This window comes from Pituophis catenifer, unplaced genomic scaffold (assembly GCF_029215685.1).
Source record: "Pituophis catenifer annectens isolate HBS135680 unplaced genomic scaffold, rPitCat1.0.hap2 SCAF_3, whole genome shotgun sequence".
Lineage (NCBI taxonomy): Eukaryota > Metazoa > Chordata > Lepidosauria > Squamata > Colubridae > Pituophis > Pituophis catenifer.
This window is the reverse complement of record NW_027256883.1, coordinates 98,168,697-98,195,447: the sequence shown is the minus strand read 5'-3', so window position 1 is coordinate 98,195,447 and position 26,751 is coordinate 98,168,697. Positions and strand designations below refer to the sequence as shown.

Genomic DNA, 26,751 nt, shown 5'->3' with positions numbered 1-26,751 from the left:
TGATCTCAGGGGCGTCGTTTATTAATTTGAAGTGCCGTCCGACATTTTTTTTCACCATCCGAGCTACGTTCCGCCCCGCCTCAGCTCAACGGCTCTGAACTTTTTACGGGCATTTTCCTGTGCTTTCCAGGAGCCTCCAACGCATTCAACTGTGTCTCCTTGTCGTGAGGTTTGAGTGGGTGGTTTCAGGCTCTTCAATTTCATTGCGGTCGCCATTTTGGACATCACTGACCCGGCGGCCGCCATTTTGCTGACTGGATTTCAGCGATCGCCATTTTAGACTCTTTCAAAGGGCGATCTCTTGAGGCTGGGGGAGTGGTGTTTCTGGCTCTCGTTGAGCGCCTAGCCAGTGTGCCTGGAGACCTGCAGGTTGGGGGTGCTGTTCGGTTCCTATTTTGGACATTCAAGAATAGGACCTCTGTGTTCTGCATCAGTCCCCGTTTGTACATTGACACAACCTGTTTTTATTTCTGCAACCTTAACGGTTAGGCTTGGATCCTACGGCTGGTCATTCCAATGGCTGATGCTGAATTTTCATCAGATTCTGATCGGGAGGTTTCTCCTCCTGCAGTCCCAAGTCACGCAAGGCTGGACATAAACAATCTAAGTCCAAGGCTTCCAAAGCACAGAAACCTGTGTCACATCACAAGTCTGAATTACAGCGTCACAAGGCGCTTGAAAAACAGTTTGAGAAGGCAAAGAAGGCCAGGGGCCAGGTATCTTGCTCTGAGGCTTCAAAGGAACCAGAAACTTTCCCCCATGCCTCCAAGGACAGTGGTTCTTCCACTAACCCTAACACATTTGTGGCCTCTGACCACCATTTTCCTACAGCCTCTAATTTGGAAGCCACATGGGGGGGGTTCTCTATTTCCTTGCCAAATGTGTCCTTGGCGCCTCAAATAGGCCAGGCTGCGAGTTCCAGGCCGCTGCCTTCAGCTACCTTTACTCCAACAGCTGCTGGGCTTCGTCCGGAGGAGCCCACTGGTCAGCTGGACCTTCAGTCGATGTTGTCGGATGCGCTAGCCTGGCGGCCAGTCTGCATCAAGGTGCGGGCAATATTCAACCATCTACGTCCAGTTCCACCGCGCCTGCCCGTATTTCTCCACCTGCCAAGTCGACTACCATAACACAGGTGCAATCTGTTTCTTCAGATGACTCGGGCCAGGAAGATGATTGTCAGGAGGACTTAGAATTCTCCGAGGACGAAGGTCTTCCACCAGAAAAACCTTTGGGTTTTTCTATTTAGCTTTGGGCCTGTTTCTATAGGTTCCTCCATAATAAATACTAAATCATCCGCAAATGCTTGTAGCTTGTATTCTTCTCTTTTAATTTTCATTCCTTTTATTTCTTTATCTTGCCTTATTTTTCTGTTTAAAATTTCTAGGGTCAAGATAAATAACAATGGAGATAACGGACATCCTTGTCTAGTTCCTTTTCTGATATCTACTTTCTCTGTCATTTCACCTTTTATTATTACTTTTGCCGATTGGTCTTTATATATAGTCTTAACCATATTAATGAATCTATCACCAAAGTCCATCTTTTGTAATTGTATAGTTATAAATTGCCAATTCACATTGTCAAATGCTTTCTGTGCATCTAAGAATAACAATGCCATTTGTTTCTCTGAATGTACCTCATAATATTCCAATGTATCCAATATAATTCATATATTGTCTCTAATTTGTGTTTTAGGCAAAAAACTATTTTGGTCTGAATGTATGAGTTCATTTAGTAACCTTTTCAATCTTTCCGCCATAATTGATGCAAATATTTTGTAAACTGCATTTAATTGGTCTATAATTCTTTATTTGTTGTAAATCTGTTTCTTCTTTTGGTATTAGAGTTATATATGACTCCTTCCATGAGTTCAGCACCTTGGCTTCTATTAATAAGTCATTAAATACTTGTAACATTGTATCACTTAGTACATCTTGCAATCTTTTTATAGCTCTGCTGGTCCCAGGGTGTGGTCCCGGGGTTTTTCCATTTTTCTGCCTTTTAATCCTATCCATCAGTTCCATCATTGATAGTCTTTCTTCTAGTGCTTTTTTGAATTTTTCTGGTATTTTGGGAGTCATTGCTTTTTCCAAATATTGTTCTATTTTCTCTTCTGATATCTGTTCTTGTTGATATAATTTCTTATAATATTCCTCAATTATTTTTTTCTTTTCTTTTCCTCATTTTGATGACATGTCTTCACATCTTCATCTAGTAATTGAGTTATCAGTTTCCTTTTTCCTTTTATATGGCAGCCATCTTTCTGGTTTATTTGCATTTTCAAAAAAAATGTGCTTTGTTGATTTTATTTTCCTTGCCAAGTCTTCATTCTCAATTAAGTTCAGTTTATACTTTACCAAGTCCATTAAATTTTTAATTTTTTTGTCTTGTGGGTTTTTTTGCAATTCTTTCTCTAATTTCTTATACTCCTCTTCCAATTTATTCTGTTTATTTTTCCCCCGTATGTCATTATCACGCCCCTTATATATGCTTTACTAGTATTCCATACATTTTGTAATGATGTATCTTCTTTTCTGTTTTCTTTAAAGAAAAAAGTCAATTCTTTTTCCATATATTGTATAAAGTCTTTCTCATTTAATAAGCTTTGATTTAATGTCCATCTCATTCTTTTTCTTTTTCCTTTCCATATCATCATTATTGGATTGTGATCTGCCCATATATTTGCTTCTATATCAATCTTGTCTATCTTGGATATTAAATCTGTGGACATCCACATCATATTTATTCTTGACCATGACATATATCTATTTGAATAAAATGTGTACTGTTTTTCCTTTAGGTTTCTTTTTCTCCAAGCATCTTGTAGGCTTAGTTCATCTACATAGAATGCTTTCAGAAGTGTCTTCCTTGGTTTTTTATTCACTTTTGTAGATTTATAGTCTAACTCATTATCAACAATCGCATTAAAATCTCCTATTATGCAAATATCCTCATATTCATGTTCTAGTATTTTCCTGTAGTTTCTCATAAAATTCTTCTTGATTTTCATTCGGAGCATATATACCCACAAGTAATATTTTTTGTGGTTCATTACAATTTCTACCATTAATACTCTTCCTTCCTCATCCTCAAATATTTGTTTGGATTGGATTGTCTGTTTAATGTAAAATACTACTCCTCTTTTGCTTTGAGAAGCCAATGTTGCGTACAATGTCCTGAATTTTATTCGCTCCAAAAGCTTTTTATGTTGCTTTCTAATATGTACTTCTTGAAGGATATAATTTTTAATTTTAACTTCTTTAATTTGTTGAATATTTTTCTTCTTTTTATTGCCAAGTTTGGTCCATTTATATTCAAAGATACTATTTTAATTTCTTCTTCCATTTCTTATTTATTTACTTGTTTTGTCAATCTAGTCATTCTTACCTCTCTTTGCTTTTTAACTTCTTTCGCCCTTGCTCCTTCTCTTAACGCTCTCTCATCTTATTCTCTCATTGTCTCTCTTCGCTGTTCTTTCTTCTCCTCCTGTTGTCCATCCCCTTTTTCAGCTCTCAATCTTTCTTCCTCTTGAACATCTATGTGTTGTTTATAAAATAACTCTGCTTTCTCTATTGAGTCTAATCTGTATTTTTGTTCTTGCCTGTTCACCAATATTCTTTCTGGAATCAACCATCTAAAATTTATTCCTCTCTTTATCAAACATTTCGTAAGAAATTGATATTCTTTTCTCAGGTCTCTCACTCTTCTTGCAATTTGTTTCAGTGCCACTACTTCTCTCCCTTTGTGCTTTATCGTCGTGTTTCTCATCAATTGCAATATCTCTGTTCTCAGTGTTTTCTTGGTGAATCTGACGTGAATTTCTCTAGGCAAATTATTTCTCATCGCATATCTTGTGTGCATTCTATAGATTTTGTTGATCCCATTTAATATCCTTTCCTTACTTTCTTCCATTGCTTCTGCTAATATCTCTGCAATTTTCTCTGCTAAATTTTCTTCTTTTTCTTCTTCAATATTTTGGAATCTTAAGTAATAATCAGCTTTATCCATTTCCAGAATTATAATTGTTTTTTCCTGATTTTTATCAGTAATTGTAAGTCCATCTCTTCAACTTTTTTCTCTGTTGCTTCTGCTTTTTCTTCCATTTGCTGCAATCGTTGTTCATTTTTCCCTATCATCTCTTTAACTTCTTTCAATTCTCCTTCCATTTTTTCCATTCTCCCATCTACCTTGTCTAATCTTGTCATGAGATCTTCATATATAGTGTAGCATATTTTTAAATTCCATGTTAATTTTCTATTGCTATGATGCAGTTTCTGTTGTCTTTTGCCCTGTGGTGCCCGGCACTGTTGATATTGATGGTGATGATAAATGTTGTGTTTTCTTCATCTTGTCTCTTCAAATCACACCACCCAATTTGTAATCCAAATAATCCAATTCTTAGGTTCCAGCTGTTCCTTTATTTAAATCCCAAATTCAAATTCCAGATCTGCTCCCAAATCAATCAGATTCTTCAGGTTCTTGATACCCTAATCCACATAGGCTTAATCCATATAAAAAGAAAAGGTAGAAAGACTTTAAAAAACCATCCAAAAAGCCAAAAAAGAAAAGATAAAAAAAGAAAACAGGAGAACAGGAGCAGCCAAGTCAGAACAAAAATAAAAAATCCACCAATAAAAAATTCCAAAACCAAGATATTCGCTCAAAATGTCCAACCAAACAATAAAAAAAAAAATAGAAAAAGTATAAGATATAGTCTCGGGAAAAAAAATGGAAAAGAAAATGGAAAAAGCAAAAACCCTTCCAATCACACAAAAAAAATTTAAATCCAGGAAGCAAAGACCTCTTTAAAAAAAAAAAAAAAGAGGTACACAACAAAAGAATAGAAAAAAGAGGTTTAGATTTATATACTGCCCTACTCCCGAAGGACTCAGGGCAGTGAACAGCCAAGATAAAAGACATACAGTACAAAATTTAAAAAACAATTTAAAACGTATTAAATAAATTTGGCCTATACTAATTAAAATACCCCTGTTTTTAAAAACAAATTAAAATTAAACAATTAAAAAGAGTTAAGCCAGCCCAGCTTGTTGAAATAAGAAAGACTTGAGGGCGCAGCGGAAGGTGTGTAAATCCAGGATCCTCCGTATCTCTGGGGGGAGTTCATTCCACAGGGCAGGTGCCCCCACAGAGAAGGCTCTCCCCCTGGGGGCCGCCAGTCGACACTGTTTGGCCGACAGCACCCTGAGGAGCCCCTCTCTGTGGGAGCGTACTGGCCAGTGGGAGGCTACCGGTGGCAGAAGGCAGTCTCGTAGATATCCAGGTCCTGAGCCATGGAGTGCTCTAAAGGTGGTAACCAATACCTTGAAGCGCACCCGGAAGACCACCGGGAGCCAGTGCAGCTCGTGCAGGAGAGGTGTTACATGGGAACGCCATGTCGCTCCCATAACCACCCATGTGGCCGCATTCTGGACCAGCTGGAGCTCCAGGTGCTCCTCAAGGGGAGCCCCAGGTAGAGAGCATTGCAGTAGTCCAGACAGGAAGTGACAAGGGCGTGAGTGACTGTGCATTAGGAGTCCCGATCCAGAAAGGGACGCAACTGGCGAATCAGGCGAACCTGATAAAAAGTCCCCCTGGCCACAGTCGTCAGATGTTCTTCTAAAGACAGCCGTGTGTCCAGAGGACACCCAAGTTGTGAGCCCTCTCCGTGGGGGCCAACGACTCGTCCCCAATAGTCAGTGGTGGCATCAACTGGCTATATTGGGATGCCAAAAGCCACAGCCACTCGGTCTTGGACGGGTTGAGCCTGAGCCTGTTTCTCCCCATCCAGATCCGCACGGCCTCCAGGCACCGGGACATCACATCAAGGGCATTGTTGGGGTGGTCTGGGGTGGAGATGTACAGCTGAGTGTCATCAGCGTACAGATGTCACTTCACCCCGAAACCACGGATGATCTCACCCAGCGGCTTCACATAAATGTTGAACAAAAGGGGCAAGAGAGCCGACCCTTGCGGCACCCCACACACAAGGCGCCTCGAGGTCGATCTCTGTCCCCCCATCAACACGAACTGCGACCGGTCAGAGAGGAAGGAGGAAAACCACCGCAACACTGTGCCCCCTACCCCCAACTCCTCCAATCGGCGCAGCATGATACCATGGTCGATGGTATCAAAAGCCACTGAGAGATCTAATAGGACCAGGACAGAGGAACAGTCCCTGTCCCAAGCCCTCCAGAGATCATCAACCAACGTGACCAATGCCGATTCCGTGCTGTACCCAGGCCTGAAACCCGACTGGAACAGATCTAGATAGACCGTTTCCTCCAGGTACTGGGGAAGCTGCCGCGCGACCACACTCTCAACAACCTTCGCCACAAAGCGAAGGTTGGAAACTGGATGATAATTTGCTAATACAGCCGGGTCTAGGGAAGGCTTCTTAAGGAGGAGCCTCACTACTGCCTCCTTCAAGGCAGCGGGGAAGTAACCCTCACTCAAAGAAGCGTTAATAATCCCCTGGAGCCAGCTTCGTATAACCTCCCGGGAGGCCAGCACCAACCAGGAGGGACACAGTTCCAATAAACATGTGGCCATGCTAAGCCTGCCCAGAATCCTGTCCACGTCCTCAGGAGCCACCGGATCAAACTCCTCCCAGATAACATTCTCAAGGCCCGCCTCAATCATCCCGCCTGAAACTACCCAGTCAGAGTCCAATCCTTCCCGAATCTGAGTGATTTTGTCATGCAGATATTGCACAAAGTCCTCAGCTTTACCCTGTAAGGGGTCTTCCCTCGCTCCCAGATGAAGCAGGGAATGGGTCACCCTAAACAGGGTGGCTGGACGGTTATCTGCTGACGCGATAAGAGCGGAAAAATAGTCAGATTTTGCCGCTTTTATCGCCACTAGGTAGGTCTTAATATGAGACCTCACCAGTGTCCAGTCGGATTTGGATCGGCTGGCCCTCCAACCGCTCTCTAGGCGTCTTTTCCAGCGCTTCATTTCCCTCAGCTCCTCGGAGAACCAGGGAGCTACATGGGATTGGCACCGGGTCAGAGGCCGCAAAGGCATGACGCGATCCAAAGCTCCGGCGGCTGCCCTATCCCAGGCAGCCACCAGGTCTTCAGTCGAGTCATGAGCCAGAACCTCAGGGAATGGCCCAAGCTCCCTCTGGAATCCATCTGGATCCATCAGGCGCCTGGGGCGGAACCACCTAACCGGTTCCGCCTCCCTGTGGCGGGGGGCAGCGGTACAGAAGTCCAGTCGGAGGAGCGAATGATCAGACCATGACAAGGATTCGATGACTAAATCCCCTATATCTAGATCATTCAGCCACTGACCTGAGACAAAAATCAAGTCCAGAGTGTGTTCCCCCGTGTGAGTAGGGCCATGAACTACCTGGGTCAGGTCCATAGCCGTCATGGAAGCCATGAACTCCCGAGCCGCTTCCGATGTATCGCCGACAGATGGCAGGTTAAAATCCCCCATGACCATAAGTTGGGGGGTATCCACCGCCACCCCGGCTATCACGTCGAGCAGCGCGGGCAAGGCCGCCGCTACGTGGCAGGGAGCCAGGTACGCAGTCAGCAGGCCCATCTGAACCCCACGGCCCCACTTCACAAGGAGAGACTCACATCCAGCTATCTGAGGAACAGTGGCCTCGCTTGGACCAAGATCTTCTTTAATAATAACCGCCACCCCACCGCCCCTTCCCTGAGCCCTCGGCTGATGGAATGCACAGAAACCTAGTGGGCACAGTTCAATGAGGGGGACCCCCCCTCCTGCCCCAACCAGGTCTCTGTAACACCCACCAGGTCCGCACCCCCGTCCTGTATAAAATCACAAATGAGGGGGGCTTTATTTACCACGGACCTGGCGTTGCACAACATGATACCAGTAAGTTCCCAGACTTCCACCGGAAATGCAGTTTAAAATTCTTAAATTGTCATAGTTTGATATATGAATAGCTGGTACGTGCACTTTTTCATATTCCAGTTAATCTGATAAAATGGTGATCATGTAATAGCCTCTGGAAACAAAACTTTAGAATCTAGCAGTATGCATTCTTTAACAGTTCTGTCAATCTTATTAATGTTTTGTTATGAATAATTTTTATAAATAATTTTACAACCTACAATTCATTTTCATTGTCATATTTAAATTTAATATTTATAACTTTCTATTAAACAAGCTTATTCTGATAGAATCCATCTGATTGCAGTCCAATTTATATTAACTCAGAAATCAGTCTCACAAGATTTAGTGAGTAGATTTTTGCAGATACTGTACAGTTGTTTGAAACTTCCTATGCACATCTTTCTAGTATGTATTAAATGAGGAACATAATCCAGTTTGCCCTACAACTACTGTGGAATGATTAATAGAAACTATTTAAGTTATGAGAGAAAGTGAGACGTTCCACCCATCCTTATAGTTACATAACTTTCAAAATCTGCATTGTGTTGTTCCCATACTTCTTCTATTTTAACTGCGCTAAAAGTTCCAAATAATAAAGATATACTGTGAATTGTTTTCTTTTGATCTACTCTGTGTCAAGCCACACATCTACACTTTCTTAATGTAGTACACTTTTAATAGGACACTGCTGAGGTTTTCTTCCAACATTTCATTTTTGCTTTCAGGGTACTCGGGATTATAATCCCAAACAGATGGCTATCAGGGAAAAAGTCTTCAATATCATTACTCAATGCTTCAAACGTCATGGCGCTGAGACCATAGATACTCCAGTATTTGAATTAAAGGTAAGATGGCACAAGTTAGGGATGGTACCAGTTCAGACCAGAGGTATATTTTCTTATTTAATGAATAACCTTCAAATCTATGACTTTCAAATAACTGAGGGAAAATAAAATAGAAATAAACATATTCTAAGAAGTAATTCCTCCAATGAATTTTATATCCTGAACTCGGGGTCCATAGTTAGCTTTCTCAGTATTTGGAAAAGCTATGATCTTCCTAATTATGATTTTTTTAGAGAGAAGGGGGCAACAGGCAGAGGAAGAGAAGCTTCTTGGGAAAGACAGAGGGAGATGAGGGAGAAGAGCATGTGCAGAAAGAATATAACTATGGAGAGTAGGAGCACCCTAAGTGAGAGTGAGATGCATGATCATCAGAGGGATGATTCCAATAATTTAAAATTGACTTCAACCAGCTTATAGAAGCTGCTGGGATACTTTTTTCAAAATCCTAAAGGTTTTTGGTGTCCATTAAAGTTGCAGATTCCTGCTATGGCTGTTTATCTTGGATCTCAATGCTACTTATTTCTAGTTATGAATGTGCTGCCCATGCAGTGTTAATTATTTTACATTTAAGTAGTTTTAATACAAATCTTTTTTTAAAAGAAAAATTTATAGAATTTACTGATGTATAGGAGATTTCCTCTACAGAGAAACCTATGTATTAAGAACCTATCCTATGTCCTCAAATTACACTTAAATATAAATAAAATAATCAGCATTGCACTAGGACTAAAACCTAAAACTAAAAGTTAGAAAAGGCTAAGAAAAAATCACATAAAATTAACACTATGAAGTCAACTGACTCCTCTTCTTTTCAGTTACTATATTAATGCAATGATAGATGCCTTCATGCAAGGAAGGGTTTAACATACTCATATTCATTGCAAACTAGTAGACCTTTATTGCTTTATGCAGATGATGCTGTCATAGCATTGCAAACACCAGTGAGTCTTGGAAAAACCAGGGAGCACTAGTCCACCTTTGTAGGGAAAGTCATTACAGATTAACTATGAAAAAGGTCAGGGAAGTGACATACCCATATCTCTGTGGTCACTCTGAATATTTGGAGGAGTTCAGCAGTTATCCTCTTTTTCTCTAGAGAAGCCCAGCTTTGAAGCTTTTTGAAGCCAAGATTCAGATATTGGTAAAGGCACATTTTTAGTGTCATGGTACATCTTTACAACTTATCTTAAATGAGAACTCTAGACAAGAAAACAACATGTGTGGAACATAATAAGGAGGGAATAGGTGACCATTTGACTGTGTTGTTGGCTATTACATTAGGAGTGAAATTGCCAAAATAAAAAAAGATAACATTGAAAAAATATAATAGCTGTACTGATTGTATTGAGTCTTAAAAATCATACAGCCCTAAAACTGACCAGAGAATTGCTCAATGCTAGAATCAAGGGACACAAATTAATCTTTGAATGGACTAAAATCCTAATGTTGGCCCTTACTGGATAAACAATATCTACTTGGTGAAACTTTAATAGTTTTTTTTTTCTTGGATTTCTTCTCAACGCCTCCTCATCTGGATCCTTCCTTATCTTTTTTTTTATATAAATTTTTATTATTAAAATAACATTACAAACAACATATACAATACTTCATCCTGTGCTATACATAAGAAAGGAAGATTTGGTTCTTCGGATATATCCTCATGATCGCCAAAATCCACGTTCTCGGGGTACAGGTACCGAAGCATCCAATTTTCCCAGCACATAGTCCACGAATGGTTTCCAAATTTTCCAGAAAATATCTTCTTTATAGTCACCATTTCTAATTTTAATATCACATGTCATTTTATTGTTTAGAGCTAATTTCCACATTTCACAATACCATTCTTCTATTCTAAAATTCACATCTAATTTCCAATATCTGGCTATTATAATTCTACCCGTTATAATCATAATTCTAATCAATTCTTTCTCATATTTTGTTGGTTCTATTTCCTTAATTATCAACAGTAATATAGTTTCTGGTCTCAATATTATTGCTTTCCCCATCAGTTCAAATATCATTTTCTCCAATTGTTGCCAAAACTTTTTAACTTTATCACATTTGTACCACATATGTTCATAAGTCCCTAATTCCATATCACATCTCCAACATTGTTTACTAATTTTGTTATCCATAATATTTTAATATTAAGTTCTTTTTCCCAATTCATCTTCATCACCCTTTGTGGTTTTCCATCAAAATTTATAATCTTATATATCTTACTAACGAGTCCCTTTAGCCCAATTTCATCTTTCATAATTTGGAATACTAAATGTTCAAATTCAGTTTTACTTCTACTTATCGAACAATTGTCCCTTACTTTCTTAGTCCATTTTTCTATCTGTATTTTTTCAAACCAGCCTAAACCCAATTTTTCAATGATTTCTTTTTTCCTCCTTTCATTTTCTAAAGTTTTTAACCAATCTATTATAATTTGTATATTCTCATCTTCCATTACCCTATCACGACTTATATTAGTTTTAATCGGCCAATTTTCAATTGTCTTCCCTAAGAAAATTATATCTGGAATTAAACTTTTAACAAATTTATTCCAAATTTTACTCAGTCCCTTTAACCCAGTGGTTCTCAACCTTCCTAATGCCGCGACCCTTTAATACAGTTCCTCATGTTGTGGTGACCCCCAACCAGGGGTGGGTTCTAAATTTCTTTTACTACCGGTTCTGTGGGCGTGGCTTATTTTGTGGGCGTGACTTGGAGGTCATGTGACCGAGTGGGCGTGGCTAGCTGGTCATGTGACCGGGTGGCCATGGCTATGTGTATAGGGACTACTCAGAGGGCTGAAAAAAAGTCATTTCTGACAGGTCCTCGCACTTTTGACTGGTCCTCACACTTATGACCATCCTCACATTTATGCCTGTGCAGCATTCTTAACAACCATGTCACTCATTTCACAACTGCTTCTCTTCAACATGGTATAAGATAGGGCAAAAAACGTAAAATGTGAGGACAGTCGTAAATTCGAGGACTGGTCAAAAGTGCGAGGACCAGTCAAAAATAACTTTTTCAGCCCTCTGAGTAGTCCCTGTGCACAAAAGGACTACCCAGAGGGCTGAAAAATGTGATTTCTGACAGGTCCTCGCACTTTTGACCGGTCTTCGCACTTATGACTGGTCATCATTTATGCCCATTGTAGCATTCTTAACAACCATGTCACTCATTTCACAACTGCTTCTCTTCACCATGGTGACAAGATAGGGCAAAAATGTAAAATGTGAGGACAGTCGTAAATTCGAGGACTGGTCAAAAGTGCGAGGACCAGTCAAAAATAACTTTTTCAGCCCTCTAAGTAGTCCATATGCATAAAAGGATACAGCAATAGAGAAGGATGAAGGAAGGGAAGGGAAATTAGAATAGGAGTGAAGGTAAGAGAGGGAGGAAGAGAGGAGGAGAAGGAGAAAGAGGAAGTAGGGAGAAGAAGAAGAGGGGGGGAAGAGAAAGTAAGTAAGAAAGAAAAGACAAAGGTGGTAGGTTTGAGGAGAAAGATTGCTGTACAATAAAAAAGATGAAAGGGAAGAAAGCCAACCCCAAACAAATATAAAGATATTAAGATAAAGAATGAATTGTTAAACTTTAAAGAATAAAAGAGAACAAATAGGAATAAATAGCAATAATTAGAAACACACATACAAACATACAACATATTTTCTTTGAACAGAGTATTTGGCCGGTCCACAAATTTAAACAGTTGTAGGAGGTTAGCAGCCACCCCTTTCCTAGAAGAATGAAATATTTTGGGAAATATTAAAAAGGCAGAATATTATATTTCCCTGGATGAGAAATGGAGAAGCATATTTTACAGACAAAGCAGCTCCCACTTTCCTGCCCCCCACCCTTTGTTAATGGGCCAGAGGCAGAAAGTCAATCCTTTGTCAAAGGACATTTGCAACACAATAGCAACAGAAACTAACACAATGGGCCCCATCAAGCCATGTGATCCTGTCCACTATTAAAACATCTTTCCAAACAGTCTCCATGTTTCCAGTGTCTTTTTCCCCACTTGGAGCAGAACCCAGAAGGATATTTCTTCCAACACAGTATTTAGTCATTTCAATTAAATTTACAATTTCTATATTTCCTTTTTACCATATTTATTCCTCAACTATTTTTTTAAAAAACCAATATTACCCTTCATCCTCATCTCTAATCTTAATCAAATTCAATTTTTCCCTTCTATTCTATATTATACCCCTTTGCATTGTCATCTATTTTTATATCCATCCTCACATTGGTTAATTATGTAATACAGTTGTTTAATACAAATTCAACATTTTAATATAAATCAATTAGTTATATAACTATCTTTTTTGTATATTAATCCATATGAACATGAATATTCCAATTATTTCCATGCAATCCAATTTCTTACAAATCAATTAATTATATTTACCAATAATAATAAACCAAATAATTTCCCCCATATATTCCTCCAAACCACAACTTAACCATTTCTGCTTTCAACACAATATACAATTAATAGTATCTCAATTATTACAATTCCCTAGTTAAATAGAGCTTTTTTTCTTTTGTGTTTTAAAATCTTGAACCTCCTCTTGCCCTAAATTTCCCATTGTTTGCAGTTTTGTACCTACCTTTTTTGGTGAGGAAAAAGAAAAAGAAACCTCTCTGCCTCATTTTGTTGCAGCTAAGACCCTGCTTTCGCTTTCTCTTTTCAGTATAGCTAGGGGGAAAAAAACTTGCTCCAGGAATTTACCTCTTTGCAGCTAGCTCTTTGAAGCCCCGCGGCAAGAATTTAAAGTTTTTTTCCCTCTAGCCATCAGCTGGGACTCCGGAGCAGCAATAGATTGGGAGTGGGCGGGGTAAGCAAACGGCGACCGGGCGATCCAGCAGAGGCAGAGGGTGAGTGAAGGCGGGGGGGGGCGAGAGAGGGCTTTGGCGACCCCTGGGAAATGGCCGTTCGACCCCCAAAGGGGTCGCGACCCCCAGGTTGAGAACCGCTGCTTTAACCAATAGCTATTAATTACACATTTTGATTTTGCTTTATCTAAAAACCATGTTGAGCCAAATCTCTTGATGTCTTTTAATTCTAAATCTCTCCAATGACTATCTTCACCTTTAAATATTTTTACCACAGTCCGAATAGCATAAGTCCAATAATAATTGAGTAGTTTAGGGATTCCCAATCCAACTTCCTTTTGATTTTGATACCACATTTTTTTCACTAATCTAGGTCTTTTCCCACCATTGCAAAATTTATCCAATTTCTTCTGATATCCTTCAATATCTTTCTCTGTCAAGTTTAACGGTAACATCTCAAATAAAAAATTAAACTTTGGCAACAACATCATCTTACACATTGCAATTCTACCAAACCAAGACAACTTTATCATTTTATATTTATCTATCTTTTTCTCAATTTCATTCATCACCACGTCATAATTTAGTTTTTTCATTTCTTTAACTTTGAGTGAAAGTGTTATGCCCAAATATTTCAATGTATTTTTAATCCTTATCCCAAGTTGTTCTTGCATATTCTCCCACTCCTTACCTTTATTATTCATTAATAGTTCAGATTTTGACCAATTTATTTTCAAACCTGTCATTTCCTCAAATTCTTCCAAATGCTTATGTATCTTTTTCAAATCTTTCTCTATATCTTTCAAAATAATCAAAGTATCATCCGCATACAGATTTATCTTATATCCCTTAAACCCTTCCAATTCTTCATCTTTTTCTATCATTTTAGTCAAAATTTCCATAACTAATAAAAATAATGTTGGAGACAGGGGACATCCTTGTCTCGTTCCCGCTTCCAATCTTATCTCTTCTGTCAACCTTCCGTTCACCTTCACTCTTGCACTACTTTTTTGATACAGTTTTGAAATAACATGTATAAACTTATTACCAAAACCTAGTACCTCAACGATTATTTTAATAGTTTCCCATTGTACAGAGTCAAAAGCTTTAAAAATATCTAATGATACTATACCTATTTTATCAGCATTATATTCAGCAAAATCTATAATATTTAATACTCTTCTGACAATATCACTCATGTATCTACCCTTCACAAAGCCTACTTGGTTATAACTTATATATCTATCTATAAATCTACTTAATCTATTACTTATAATGGCGGTAAATATCTTTGCATCTTGATTAATTAAAGAGATGGGCCGATAGGACTCGATCCTTTCTAAGTCTTTATTTCGTTTAGGGATTATAGATATCACCGTTCTATTCCATGACAACGGAACTTCTCCACCATATAAAATTCCATTAAATAATTTTTGCAATTTTGGTATTATTATTTCCTTAAATTCTTTATAAAACTCAGCAGGTAATCCATCTTCACCTGGAGCTTTCCCTAATTTTATTTTTTGTATTACTCCATTAATCTCGTCTTGTGTTATATCTTCTTCCATCAAGTCTTTATATGTTTGGTCAATTTTCACAACATGTTTTTCTAAATAACCTCTCAGTTTTTCCCGATCAATTAATTTTTTCGAATATAAATTTTGAAAAAAGTTCCTGACCACTTCGCATTTTTCTAATTTTTTATAGCATCTTATACCCTTATCATCTATCAAGGCTCCAATTTCTCTCTTCTCTCTTTTATTTTTCGTCATCCTTGCCAATAACAGAGTTTTTATTACTAAATTCAAAAAAATTCCTATTTAAATATCTCATATTCTTTTTTACCAATTCTATATCCTCTTCTATCAATTTATTTTTTAGCAAATTTAGTTCCTCCAAAAAAAAATTTTCTTTAGTAAGCAAAAATTGATTTTCCAATTCCTTAATCTGGCTTTTATCTTTTTCAATTTTATTTTTATAATTTTTATATTTCTACTTGATAACCCCTCTAAACACTGCTTTCATCGCATCCCAAACAATTTCAAATTTAACCTCTCCATTATCATTCAATCTCCAACATTCTTCCCATTTTTTAAATATCCATTTTTTATCCTCCTTATTTTTATACAGTTTTTCATCATATCTCCAACAACTTCCTTTTTTCTCAAAATTAAAATCTATTTCCATCGTAACTTCTGCATGATCAGAATCCTTAAAAATTCCCACATCTATCTTATCCACATTGTTCAACAAATCTTTAGAAACTAAGATATAGTCAATTCTTAAATATGTATTATGTATTTTAGAGTAAAAAGTGTACACTCTTTCAGTTCCTTTCACTTCTCTCCAGGCATCCACCACGCCATTTCGAAACATCCATTTATTTAAGGTCCCCATTTTATTTGCTCCTCCACAACGAGTGGGGTTAGTACTATCTATTTTATCTCTAATTAAATTAAAGTCCCCAGCCACAATTACTTTCCCTACACTTTCAATTTCCAAAATTTTAGTTATTTTTTCAAGAAATTCTTTTTGCTTTTCATTCGGTAGATATAAATTAACCAGTGTCACTTTTTCCTCATTGATATTTCCCACAATTATTACATATCTTCCTTCATCGTCCACAATTACTTGTTCTTTTTCAAAATATACCCTATCTGATATCAATGTTGCAACTCCTCTAGCTTTTGAAGTTCCAAAAGATTTTTCATAAATTTGCATACCCTTTATATACATTTTATTTGAGCCTTCAGATTTCTGATGGGTTTCTTGCAAAAATAATATATCTGGTAAATCTCTTTTAATTTTAAGTTCCAATCGTCTTCTCTTGATCTGGTTCCCTGTACCCATCACATTCCATGTCATTATTTTTATTAAACCCATTTAAACTGTAACTTTTTTAATCTTTTCCCCTCCTCTTCCTTTCTGTGCTCAGATCCCAGCACCAATCTCCCACATTCCAAACAACATTCAACATAAAAGAAAAAAAAAGAAAAAAAAGAAAAGAAAAAAGGACAAAAGACACATCAAACATTAAATAACAAACAATCTTCGTCCCCCACATCCTCAATTGGTTTCTGCCTCTATAAAGAGAGTGGGGGAGAGGGGACGTGCTAATGGTTGGGTCACTTCTTTCGGGTAGTCTACTTAAATTCATCTCTCAGAGAAAAGGGTGGTAAATTTTCCCCGCGCTCAGCTTCCTGCAATTCTTTTTCAAGATCCTTCAATTTCTTATCTGCTCTATCTCCCATTATATCATCACGACTTTTCTTTTGTTTAACCATCGCAGGTTAACCATCCTTCCGCTTTAATCCTTTAGGGTTTTGTCCTCCAGCAGCCCCTTTTTCTTCTGGTGTTGATGTTTTTGCATATGTTCCACTCATCTTAAGCATTTGATCTTTTATCTCTGTTATATCCTCATACTTTACAATCAATCCAAGTTCATGTAAATATGGCACTGCATCTGTTTCCAAAGTAATTATTTGCATTCTTCCTTTATAAAAAAATTTTTAGTTGCTGCGGTGGCCTCCAGTTATATTTAATTCCGTTGTCTCTCAGAACCTTTGTAATTGGCTTCAAAAAAAATCTCCACGCTCTTTCTTCTCTTGATATATCCGGAAAGACTTGAATAATTTTCTCCTCAAATTTCAAAGCTTCACCCATCTCTCTCACTTTCACCATCACTTCCAGTTTATCACTAAGATTTGCAAATCTGACAAGTACATTTCTATTTAAGCCATTTTGTCTTTTATACCCAATTCTAAAAACACTTGCCAGATTTGTTGCTGTAAATGTGATTTGTGTATCCAGGTCATTGAGCCATTTTAAAACTCGTTGTTTCAAATTGTCCACTTTTTCTTCTTGAATTCCTCGAATAATCAAATTATATTTCCTCGCTTCTTCTTCCAAAAGACAAATTTTTTTATCTTGTTGTTCATTTTTAAAAAAGATTTCTCCAATTTGCCGATCTATCTTTACATCATGTGCATGAATCTGCTCAATTTCATCTTAATTGTTGTCATTTCTACTGTTTGCTTTGCAAAATTTTCATTCATTTCTTGCTTCATTCTTTTAATTTCCAATATCATATTATCCATACTATCTGACAGTCCTGATATCTTTTCACCAATTTTAGTTAAGGCCACAGCAACTTGTTGCATTTCTAAAGATTGTTGGGTCGCCATTTTTTAATAAGTTTTTAATTGTCCACTTTTGCCAAGAGGGTCTTTAATGAAGATTAAGGGACAGCAATTCCCAATTGAAGCTGAGACAGCTTATTATTGCACTCCTAAGGGCCAACAATAAAAGTTTATAATTCTCAATTCACCTTGCGTAATTTCCTTTAAAAAAAAAAAAACCTAACATCCGTTGGAAGGCACTGCCCAGAAACGTCTTGCCGCTTCGACTCAGGCACTTTCACATACAAAAGATCAACTTAAAATTCACATATTCTTCCAAAAAAAAAACCCCTTTCCACCGGTCTTTTGATGTTCCGTGCCTTTACCCCACAGCAAAAACAAACACAGATCGCGATAATAATGAGAACAAAAGGCAACTATTTGCTCCAAATACACAATCACAACTGCCTATCTGGTCACCCCTCACTCCTTCCACTTTCCCACGCTATGAAAGGCTTCAAAATTCGAGTGGTTCAGGATGACCTACTGATTCCAAAATCAGTCTGCTGGGCCAGTAGCTCTTCCGATACAATTTATAAAATTTTGGCTCTTATCGGTGCATTTCAAACACTTTAATCCACATTTATCTTCCGTAAAATGCCCTGTGAAGTGGAGAAAACGTCCTCACACCACCACGGCCATAACCACGTAAAGGCACATTTTTAGTGTCATGGTACATCTTTACAACTTATCTTAAATGAGAACTCTAGACAAGAAAACAACATGTGTAGAACATAATAAGGAGGGAATAGGTGACCATTTGACTGTGTTGTTGGCTATTACATTAGGAGTGAAATTGCCAAAATAAAAAAAGGTAACATTGAAAAAATATAATAGCTGTACTGATTGTATTGAGTCTTAAAAATCATACAGCCCTAAGACTGACCAGAGAATTGCTCAATGCTAGAATCAAGGGACACAAATTAATCTTTGAATGGACTAAAATCCTAATGTTGGCCCTTACTGGATAAACAATATCTACTTGGTGAAACTTTAATAGTTTTTTTTCTTGGATTTCTTCTCAACGCCTCCTCATCTGGATCCTTCCTTATCAAATCAGTTTGTAACAGCTACTGAATATCTGTTATTGGGCTTTTATGCTTTGTTTGATTCACATTGCCCTCACTGGACCAGGAATTCTTTTTTGATGTGATCTCACCTGTATTCTCACCTTTCTCATCACTAATTAGGATTCAACTTCTAGGATTTAACTTCCTGAGATAATCCAATCCTTCAATTCCTTTTTCATCTATGAGTTATTTACATTCCCTCAGTACCATAGTTGTGTCTATTCATGAATCCTGGAGACATGTCTGTTCTTGGATTAAACAATTTCTCAGTTGGTCTAATTTGGCTGAACAACAAGTCACCAGGCAAGAATGCACTTAGTAAAGCTTTCTCTTCTAGGACGAAAACATTCCATGTTTTCAATTGGAATTTGCTGGAAATCTGAGTAGGAAATTTGGCTTTCCCGTTGGATTCCTACCATATACCCTGTTTTCCCCAAAATAAGACATCCCCTGATAATAAGCCCAATCAGGCTTTTGAGTGCATGGCAATAAGATCAAGTGCTTATTTCAGGGTTCAAAAAAATATAGGACAGGGTCTTATTTTTGGGGAAACACAATAATAGGTGTGTCTGATTTCAGGACCAATATAAATAAGGTTTGAGAGCAGGGTGGATTTCATTTAAATCGAGTTGATTTAAATCACAATTTAAATCATGATGTAAATCACTAGTAAAAAGGCTTGATTTAAGTCAACTCGATTTAAATCATAATTTTTAAAGAGCAACTGTCATCTCTGCTACTTCTTTGACCCACTGTTGACTCACCGATAGTCCCAGTGTTGCAGAATATACAGCCTCATGCTACATAACTAAACTCCATTTCATGCTGAATAAACTAAATTATTTATGTATCTTAAATAGAAAACTATCTTATGATAGATTTTTACCCAAAGGTTTTTTATTAAAATAAATTTGATAAAAATAAAAAAAATCCGATTTAAATCAAAAAATCTGATTTTTTTTATTTTAAAAAAAAATCATTAATTTTTATCCACTCTGTTTGAGAGACATTTCTATCTAATCATTTTCTTTAAAGGCTAGATTTGAAAACTCCAAAGGAAGTTGATTTTCAGAAAATATAGCAACAGCCTCTTAAGAATATTTTCGTAACTATCTCTAGTAATATTCTGATCATTAAATGTTATCACTGACTGATTCCATCAAAATATAAATATCCTGCAGAGACAATGTAGAATGCACCAGGTATCACATCATTTACAATGTATAAATGATGAATTATGTGTTCATACTTAAAAAATCCTCTAGGTTTAGGAAAATTATGAGAAATTTATGTGGAACAATACTAAATTCCAATTGGTTCTTTTGTGATTCTCCGGCTGTAACTGTCTTTTATAAGTATAGGATCTGTCTGATTCCATCATTTAAGCCAGTAGCTCATTCATCGTCCACCTTCAGACTCTCACTTCAGTTCTCAGTAATTAGGTAATTACTGAGGCTGCAAAAATGAACCTCAGGAATACTGTTAACATTATTTGTGGCATTCTTCTTTGCATGTATTTTCATTTGGACACCATATAAATTTTGCTTGCTATTTTCCTTTAGGGAAGAAGAATATTTTGGTGATCAGTGAGGATTTCAACACTGTTTAGCTAATATATTCATAATATGTTTTCCAAATTCCTATAAGATGAAAGGGTGGCATGGTGGCTCAGCACTTAAGATGCTGGTCTTGTCAGCTGGAAAGCTGGCAGCCCAGGCTTGAGACCTGAGCTCCACGCGATGGGGTGAGTTACCGCCCTTGCCCCAGCTCTTGCCAACCTAGCAGTTCAAAAGGATACAAATGCAAGTAAATAAATAGGTACAACTTCGGTGGGAAGGTAGCAGCAGTCCGTTATGTTGGTCACATGACTGCAGAAATGTCTTCGGACAGCACTGGCTCAATGGCCTTGAAACGGAGATGAGCATCGCCCTCTAGAGCTGTCAATGATTAGCCAAATAAAATCTGCTAGAACTCCTCCTTTATAGAATACTAATCCCAAATATTAGAAGGCATGGGCTTGTTTGATTCTATTTCCCTCAATGACCATAGTTTCAGAGTGGGTTTTTGTTTTGTTTTTTGTCAAATACTGTACTAAAAGTTTTGATTTTGGAATGTGATGGCCAGCTTATTCTGCATATTACTGAACTCTACAGAGCATGATGGAGTAAAGAAGACAATAAACAAGAAAAGACAATTATATCCTTCAGTTTTGGGAGCATCAAAATTGGGCTACCTAAAATTTCTACCATAGAATTATTGCAGGAGCTAAACTTGGCCGGAATTAAAATACATCCACCTTTCCCTATTCTTAACATTTTTGAGGGCAGTTGTGTGAATGATCTCACCACTGTTCCTGAATTTTATTGTCAAATGTAAGACTGCTACAGGCCTTCTATCTAACAATCTAATCCTGAATAATTATAAATAATTATAACTTTTTCTAGAGTCTTCTGCTGAACCTTCTTGGTGTATGGTATTCATGACACATCCTAGCCTCAGAAAATTTGCCCTTGTGGCTCTAGGAAAACTCTTGTCCATCTCTTCATTATTTTTATTTCTAAGTGATCCTAACTCTTCTCTTGTGGCTAGGGTTATGAAATACCTTTACTGGCCCATACAACAGTGCAAAACTTTGACTTAAATGAGTTGTTTTATTGCTTTATTTTAATTTCTTTGTAATAGATAAATGTAGCACTTTATTTTCTTTCTCTGAGAACAATTCTGTTAAATGTCCATGTCCTCTTTTATATGTACATAACACTATCAGAATTGGAGAATATTTGTTTAACACAAGGTACATCAAGACTTCCTTAGTCAAGTCTGGTTGCAGCACTAACACATATCAGATTTTCCTGATTGTTTTCTGTGTCTCCTTGTGTTCATTGTCCATTAAAAGTACCACTTTCCTCCTACCCATACAAGAAAAAGCCATGTACAAGTGCCTGTTTCTGTGGTATTGTCATGGCTCTGAAACAGTGTTTCAGTTAAATCTGCCATGCATTCGCTTTAAAGGTTTTGCACAATGAAGTAAAGCAAAAAGGTAAATTGCTTTAAAATCTGGTCTCTCTACCTGGTGGAATGCCCTCCCTACACTGGTCTTCCTTTCCTATTTATATCACTGCTATTCATTATTTTGACATTTATATTACAATTGATTAATTTTACTGGTTTTTGTTTTATGGGTTTTTGTTTTGTTTAAGCTACTATTATAGGAAGTAGAAGAAAGGAATATAAATTATTCAGTATTATTATTTTTATTCAGTAATTGTGACCTTTGTAAGCACATTGTGAGTAGAATTTTTATTGATCTTTTGTAACAACATGATTTACTGTTGCTCTTATCTGTTCTTTTTCATTTCTTTTTCCTGTCTTCTTTCCTATTCTTTTCTTTTTAGGAAACCTTAACAGGGAAATATGGAGAAGACTCAAAGCTCATCTATGATCTGAAAGACCAAGGAGGAGAGCTGCTATCGCTTCGCTATGATTTGACTGTATCCTAAGGCCTGGTATTCCTGGCCTAAATATAAAATGGCAAGAAGGCATTTTGAACTTACATTCCATATTCTGGGATCAGAACTATTCAAGCTCAGTCCATAGACTGGAAGCTTTATTTTGATAGTTTAACTTGTTGGTTAAATAAGTTTTCAACTAGAGTTGAAGAAAGGGAAATATATAAGAATCCAGACAATTTGATGTCACTGTAACAGAAGTTACAAAATATCTTGGGATCCATTGCTAAAGTATTCCATTTCTGTGGATTATTTTCACAGCCTGCTTTTACAGAAAACTATGAAGTTACTTAATTACATGTAGGCAGATGTGTATCTATATACTGTATATAAAAGTGAAAACCACTCACACCGTAATCACAAAATCTCCAGAACCGTAAAGCCTACAAACTTGAAATTTGCGATGTTTGTTCCTCTTGGCTTCTAGGTGCTCACTAAGAAAGGATTTTTCGAAAAGACCATCAGAGCATTAGTATTTCCTATATTATTATAACATGCTGTGATGCTAATTAGTTAGACATTCTACTCCCACTCCCAACTTGAAAATAACTCTGGAGAGAACGGGATAGCATAGGACAGGCTTCTGGGGGGCAAGCCTGAGGGAGAGAAGGGGATAGGATAGGGGAAGATACTGTGGGGCAAGGCTGAGGGGGAGGAGGGGATAGGATAGAGGAGGATTCTGTGGGGCAAGGCTGAGGGAGAGAAGGGGAAAGGAGAGGAGAGGCCCATCAACTGCTCATTAATTTTCAATCTGTAAGTGTTGATTTATCAAGCCCAATCACAGTTTCGTAGCGGAACACGGGTATCCAGCTAGTTCACTTATATGAGAGCATGTTCCATTGAGGAATATTGAAAACAACTTTAGTGAGGTTTACTTTTGAGTAGGTAATATAAGACTGTGTTATTACCGGTATTTTGCAGAAGGTAAATTTAGGTATTAATTTCATATTTTCATATCTCCATATTGGATCAAGCCAAATACTGGCTGAACTACATAAAGTTAGCAGTTAGGAATAAAATAAAATCTAGATTTGTAGTTCTGGTCAGAGTAAATCCATTGTGCAGTTTTAAAGATTTGTTTCTGAACAGAGAAAAACTGAAGTGACAAACCAAAAAAAAGGAGAAGACCATAATATTTTCTTCTGGACTCTAAGAGAAATGGTTAAGCCCTCCACAATGGTGACACTTAGATTTTTCAAAGAGGTTTGCTAAATAATGATAGCTATCTGAAGCTATATTTCAAGCTGCTTAGGAGGAACATAATTGCACATCTCTATATAGGTACTTAAGAACAAGATACCTCTCTTATATTGCTGAGATATGGGTTATATCCAAACATTGAGGAAGGTTCATAAGGTTACAGCTTTAGACTTTAGACCTGACTTCCCATTTTTCTCCTCATGCATTTTTTCCTTTCCTGTTAGTGTTTCAGAGGGTCCAATGACCTGGCTTTGTGGGAATTTTTAAGCCAGCTTGTTTTTGTTTGGCTTCATCCATTTTGTTATTCTGCCATCTCTAGCTTTTTGTTGTTGTTGTTTTATTATTTTTACTGTCTTATTTTTCATGTTTTAAATCATTTGTAAACTGCTGGGAGTTGATGGGAGGAGTTGGGTCAATTTAAATAATAATGATTATCCCTTGGTGCATCTTTGAATTACTCAGAAGTCTCAAAGAAGGGTTATCTTCCTGTTGGGATTGTTAATAGTTTCTGCTTGAGAGAAATTACTTAGCAGTACAGGTAGTTCTCAACCTATGACCACAATTAAGCCCAAAATTTATGTTGCTAAGTGAGACATTTGTTGTTTTTGCCCATTTTATGATGATTTTGCCACAGTTGTTAAACAAATCACTGCAGTTGTTAAGTGAATCATGCAGTCATTAAATGAACCCGTTAACTTTGTCAGAAACCAGCTGGGAAGGTTACAAATGGTGATCACATGACTAGACAGTGCAACTGTCATAAATACATGCCAGTTGCCAAGCGCCCAAATTTTGATCATGTGACCATGCAGATGTTTGAAAAATCATGTGAAAACTGGTCATAAATCATTTTTTTCAGTGCCATTGTAACTTTGAAGTCATTCAACAAATGGTTGTACATTGAAGACTACCTGTAAAAGTTTTTAGATTCCCCCTCTGTTCTAGAAGAATAGCCACAGAAAAATGGGTTGCCTTAAGATTTCAAGGGTTCTCCTTAGCCTTCTTTGTCCAGGTGCCATTTGCTCGTTATTTGGCTATGAACAAAATCACCAACATTAAGCGTTACCAAATTGCTAAAGTCTACAGGCGGGATAACCCAGCCATGACGAAGGGACGTTACAGGGAGTTCTATCAGTGTGTAAGTACATGCGAACTACCATTAGATTGTACATGACTAATTGGCTTTCTCCACAGTAAGATCCATAGCTCCATGGTATTGGATACAAATGTGGGTAGCATTTCCTAATGTTGCAACAATTTTTGTCTCCTTAGTTTAGGTGATCATATATTTGAACAATTCTGCAGCAAGCCCAGGGATAACAACATTGTTTCTCTTTTTATCGTATCAATTTCCATGGAAATGTTCAGCCTTTGGGGGGAGTATAGCATGTGCAATGTACATTTATACTGAGAGCAGATCATTCTATATCAGATACTGATACTATTGTAGATGCAGCATTTTGGGTATTCAATACAGATTTCAATTCTTTCTAATTTCAGATACATGGTAATTTTTCAGTAACATTTATATTTTTGATTCTATGCTCTTATATCCGTTACCATAATTACATGTGTCCATATATGTATGCTAAAGTGGTTGATTTAAAAGGAAGAGATACATTGCTTACCTGGTAATGCTAATGTAATTGAAATATTTATAATTATCATACCAAATGTGATTTTTACTGGTTTAGTTACATTTATGAACTTTTTCCTGCCAGAGGCCAGAGAGATGATATCCCAGGTATTTATGGATGATGTTTAGGTTTTCTATAAGCAGCAATTTTATCTCTTAAAGTGCTTTTCTAGATGGGAAAAATGGGCCCCCTCTTTGGGAGGTTACAACCTGTTTTTATAGTTGTAATGGGTGCCTTAAATCTTAACCTACACATACAAGTATACTCTGCTTGAACACATGCACTCTGGAAAATGTAAGCATGTCTTAGGGGGGAAGGTGGTTAGGTTTGCCCACAGAGACATGAATTTCCCATACTTGCTACAAGAATGTTTATTTTTCACCCATTGACATTAGAAAAGGCCTCCATAAGTGCCAGTATAATTTTCTCAGAATAAATGATTGCAACACAATACAGTATATATAGATTCTTTATATAATAACCATATACAGGTAGTCCTTGATTTACCACCATTGTTTAGCGACCATTTGAAGTTACAACAGGAATGAAAAAAGTTATTTTACAAGCAAAATCAATGGGGGAAACTGGATTCTATTAACAACATGATTCACTTAACTGCAGTGATTAGTAAAATTGAGTACAACTCATATAACAATTGCCTTCCTTTGCAACATAAATTCTGGTCCCAATTATTCTATATTGGGGACTACCTGTATGTCTTATTCTAAAGTTTATTGTACTATTGCAATAAAATTGGGGAGTAGGCATTTTCTGAGTTCTTCCAAACATTGCCAAGGAGGTTGGGAAGTCATTGCTTCCTTGTTTTTCCTTCCCCCCATCAATGCTGTAAGTCCATTTGGCAATTGTCAGAGAATGTTTACCCATTCCCACCTCTTTATGGTCATTTTTCAGAATCTTCTATACAATAATGCAATTACTTGCATTATTGCAAGTAATTATTGGAAGATGTAGAAGGCTTAGCCTCAAACAATCCCTAGTTGCCTCAGTGTGTGATGTATGTCAGATCCTAGAGGTTTCTGCTTTTCTGATATCAAGACTTGGAAAGATAGTTCCTATATACCAAGCAATGCAGTACCAATGATTAAATCATTACTGGACAGCTTATACTTCAGGGATTTTCTTATCTGCAATTTGTAACCCAGGATTTTGACATTGCTGGCCATTATGACATCATGATTCCTGATGCTGAGTGTCTGAAAATTGTGCATGAGATTCTATGTGCTCTACAAATAGGAGACTTTCTAATCAAGGTAAGTAAGTACAAGACCTGGGTCAGAATCTACTTTTTTCTTGCAGTTATGTTGGTTTTAGCATTAGAACGATTATAATCAATTGATACTTGTATTTTCTCTTTGATTTCTGGCAACAAGTGGTATACTTTAATCATTGAGACATATTTTTAAATCTGTGTGTATTTGGCAGCAGAATTGTCCACATTTTGTAGTAAGCCTATTGCTGCTTACTTATAAATACTGATATCCCAGCCATTCATTTTGATCCTGCAAAAAATAAAAGAAGTTCTAGAACAGCGGTCACCAGCTGGTGGTCCGCGAGAAAATTTGGGTGGTCCACAGAAAAATTATTTG

At 37.2% G+C, this 26,751-nt stretch overlaps 1 protein-coding gene across 3 annotated transcripts in view; it reads left to right on the top strand.

The window, feature by feature from the left end:
• Positions 1 to 26,751, top strand: part of HARS1 (histidyl-tRNA synthetase 1) — a 101,535-nt gene that overhangs the window by 23,587 nt on the left and 51,197 nt on the right. For 2 of the 3 annotated variants that reach the window (XM_070939162.1, XM_070939160.1), the window contains exons 3-6: positions 8,595 to 8,714; positions 22,194 to 22,289; positions 24,520 to 24,645; positions 26,308 to 26,415. In XM_070939162.1, coding sequence (XP_070795263.1) covers positions 8,595 to 8,714; positions 22,194 to 22,289; positions 24,520 to 24,645; positions 26,308 to 26,415 — 450 coding nt within the window. The remainder of the gene's footprint in view (positions 1 to 8,594; positions 8,715 to 22,193; positions 22,290 to 24,519; positions 24,646 to 26,307; positions 26,416 to 26,751) is intronic. The other variant, XM_070939161.1, reaches the window with a different exon arrangement.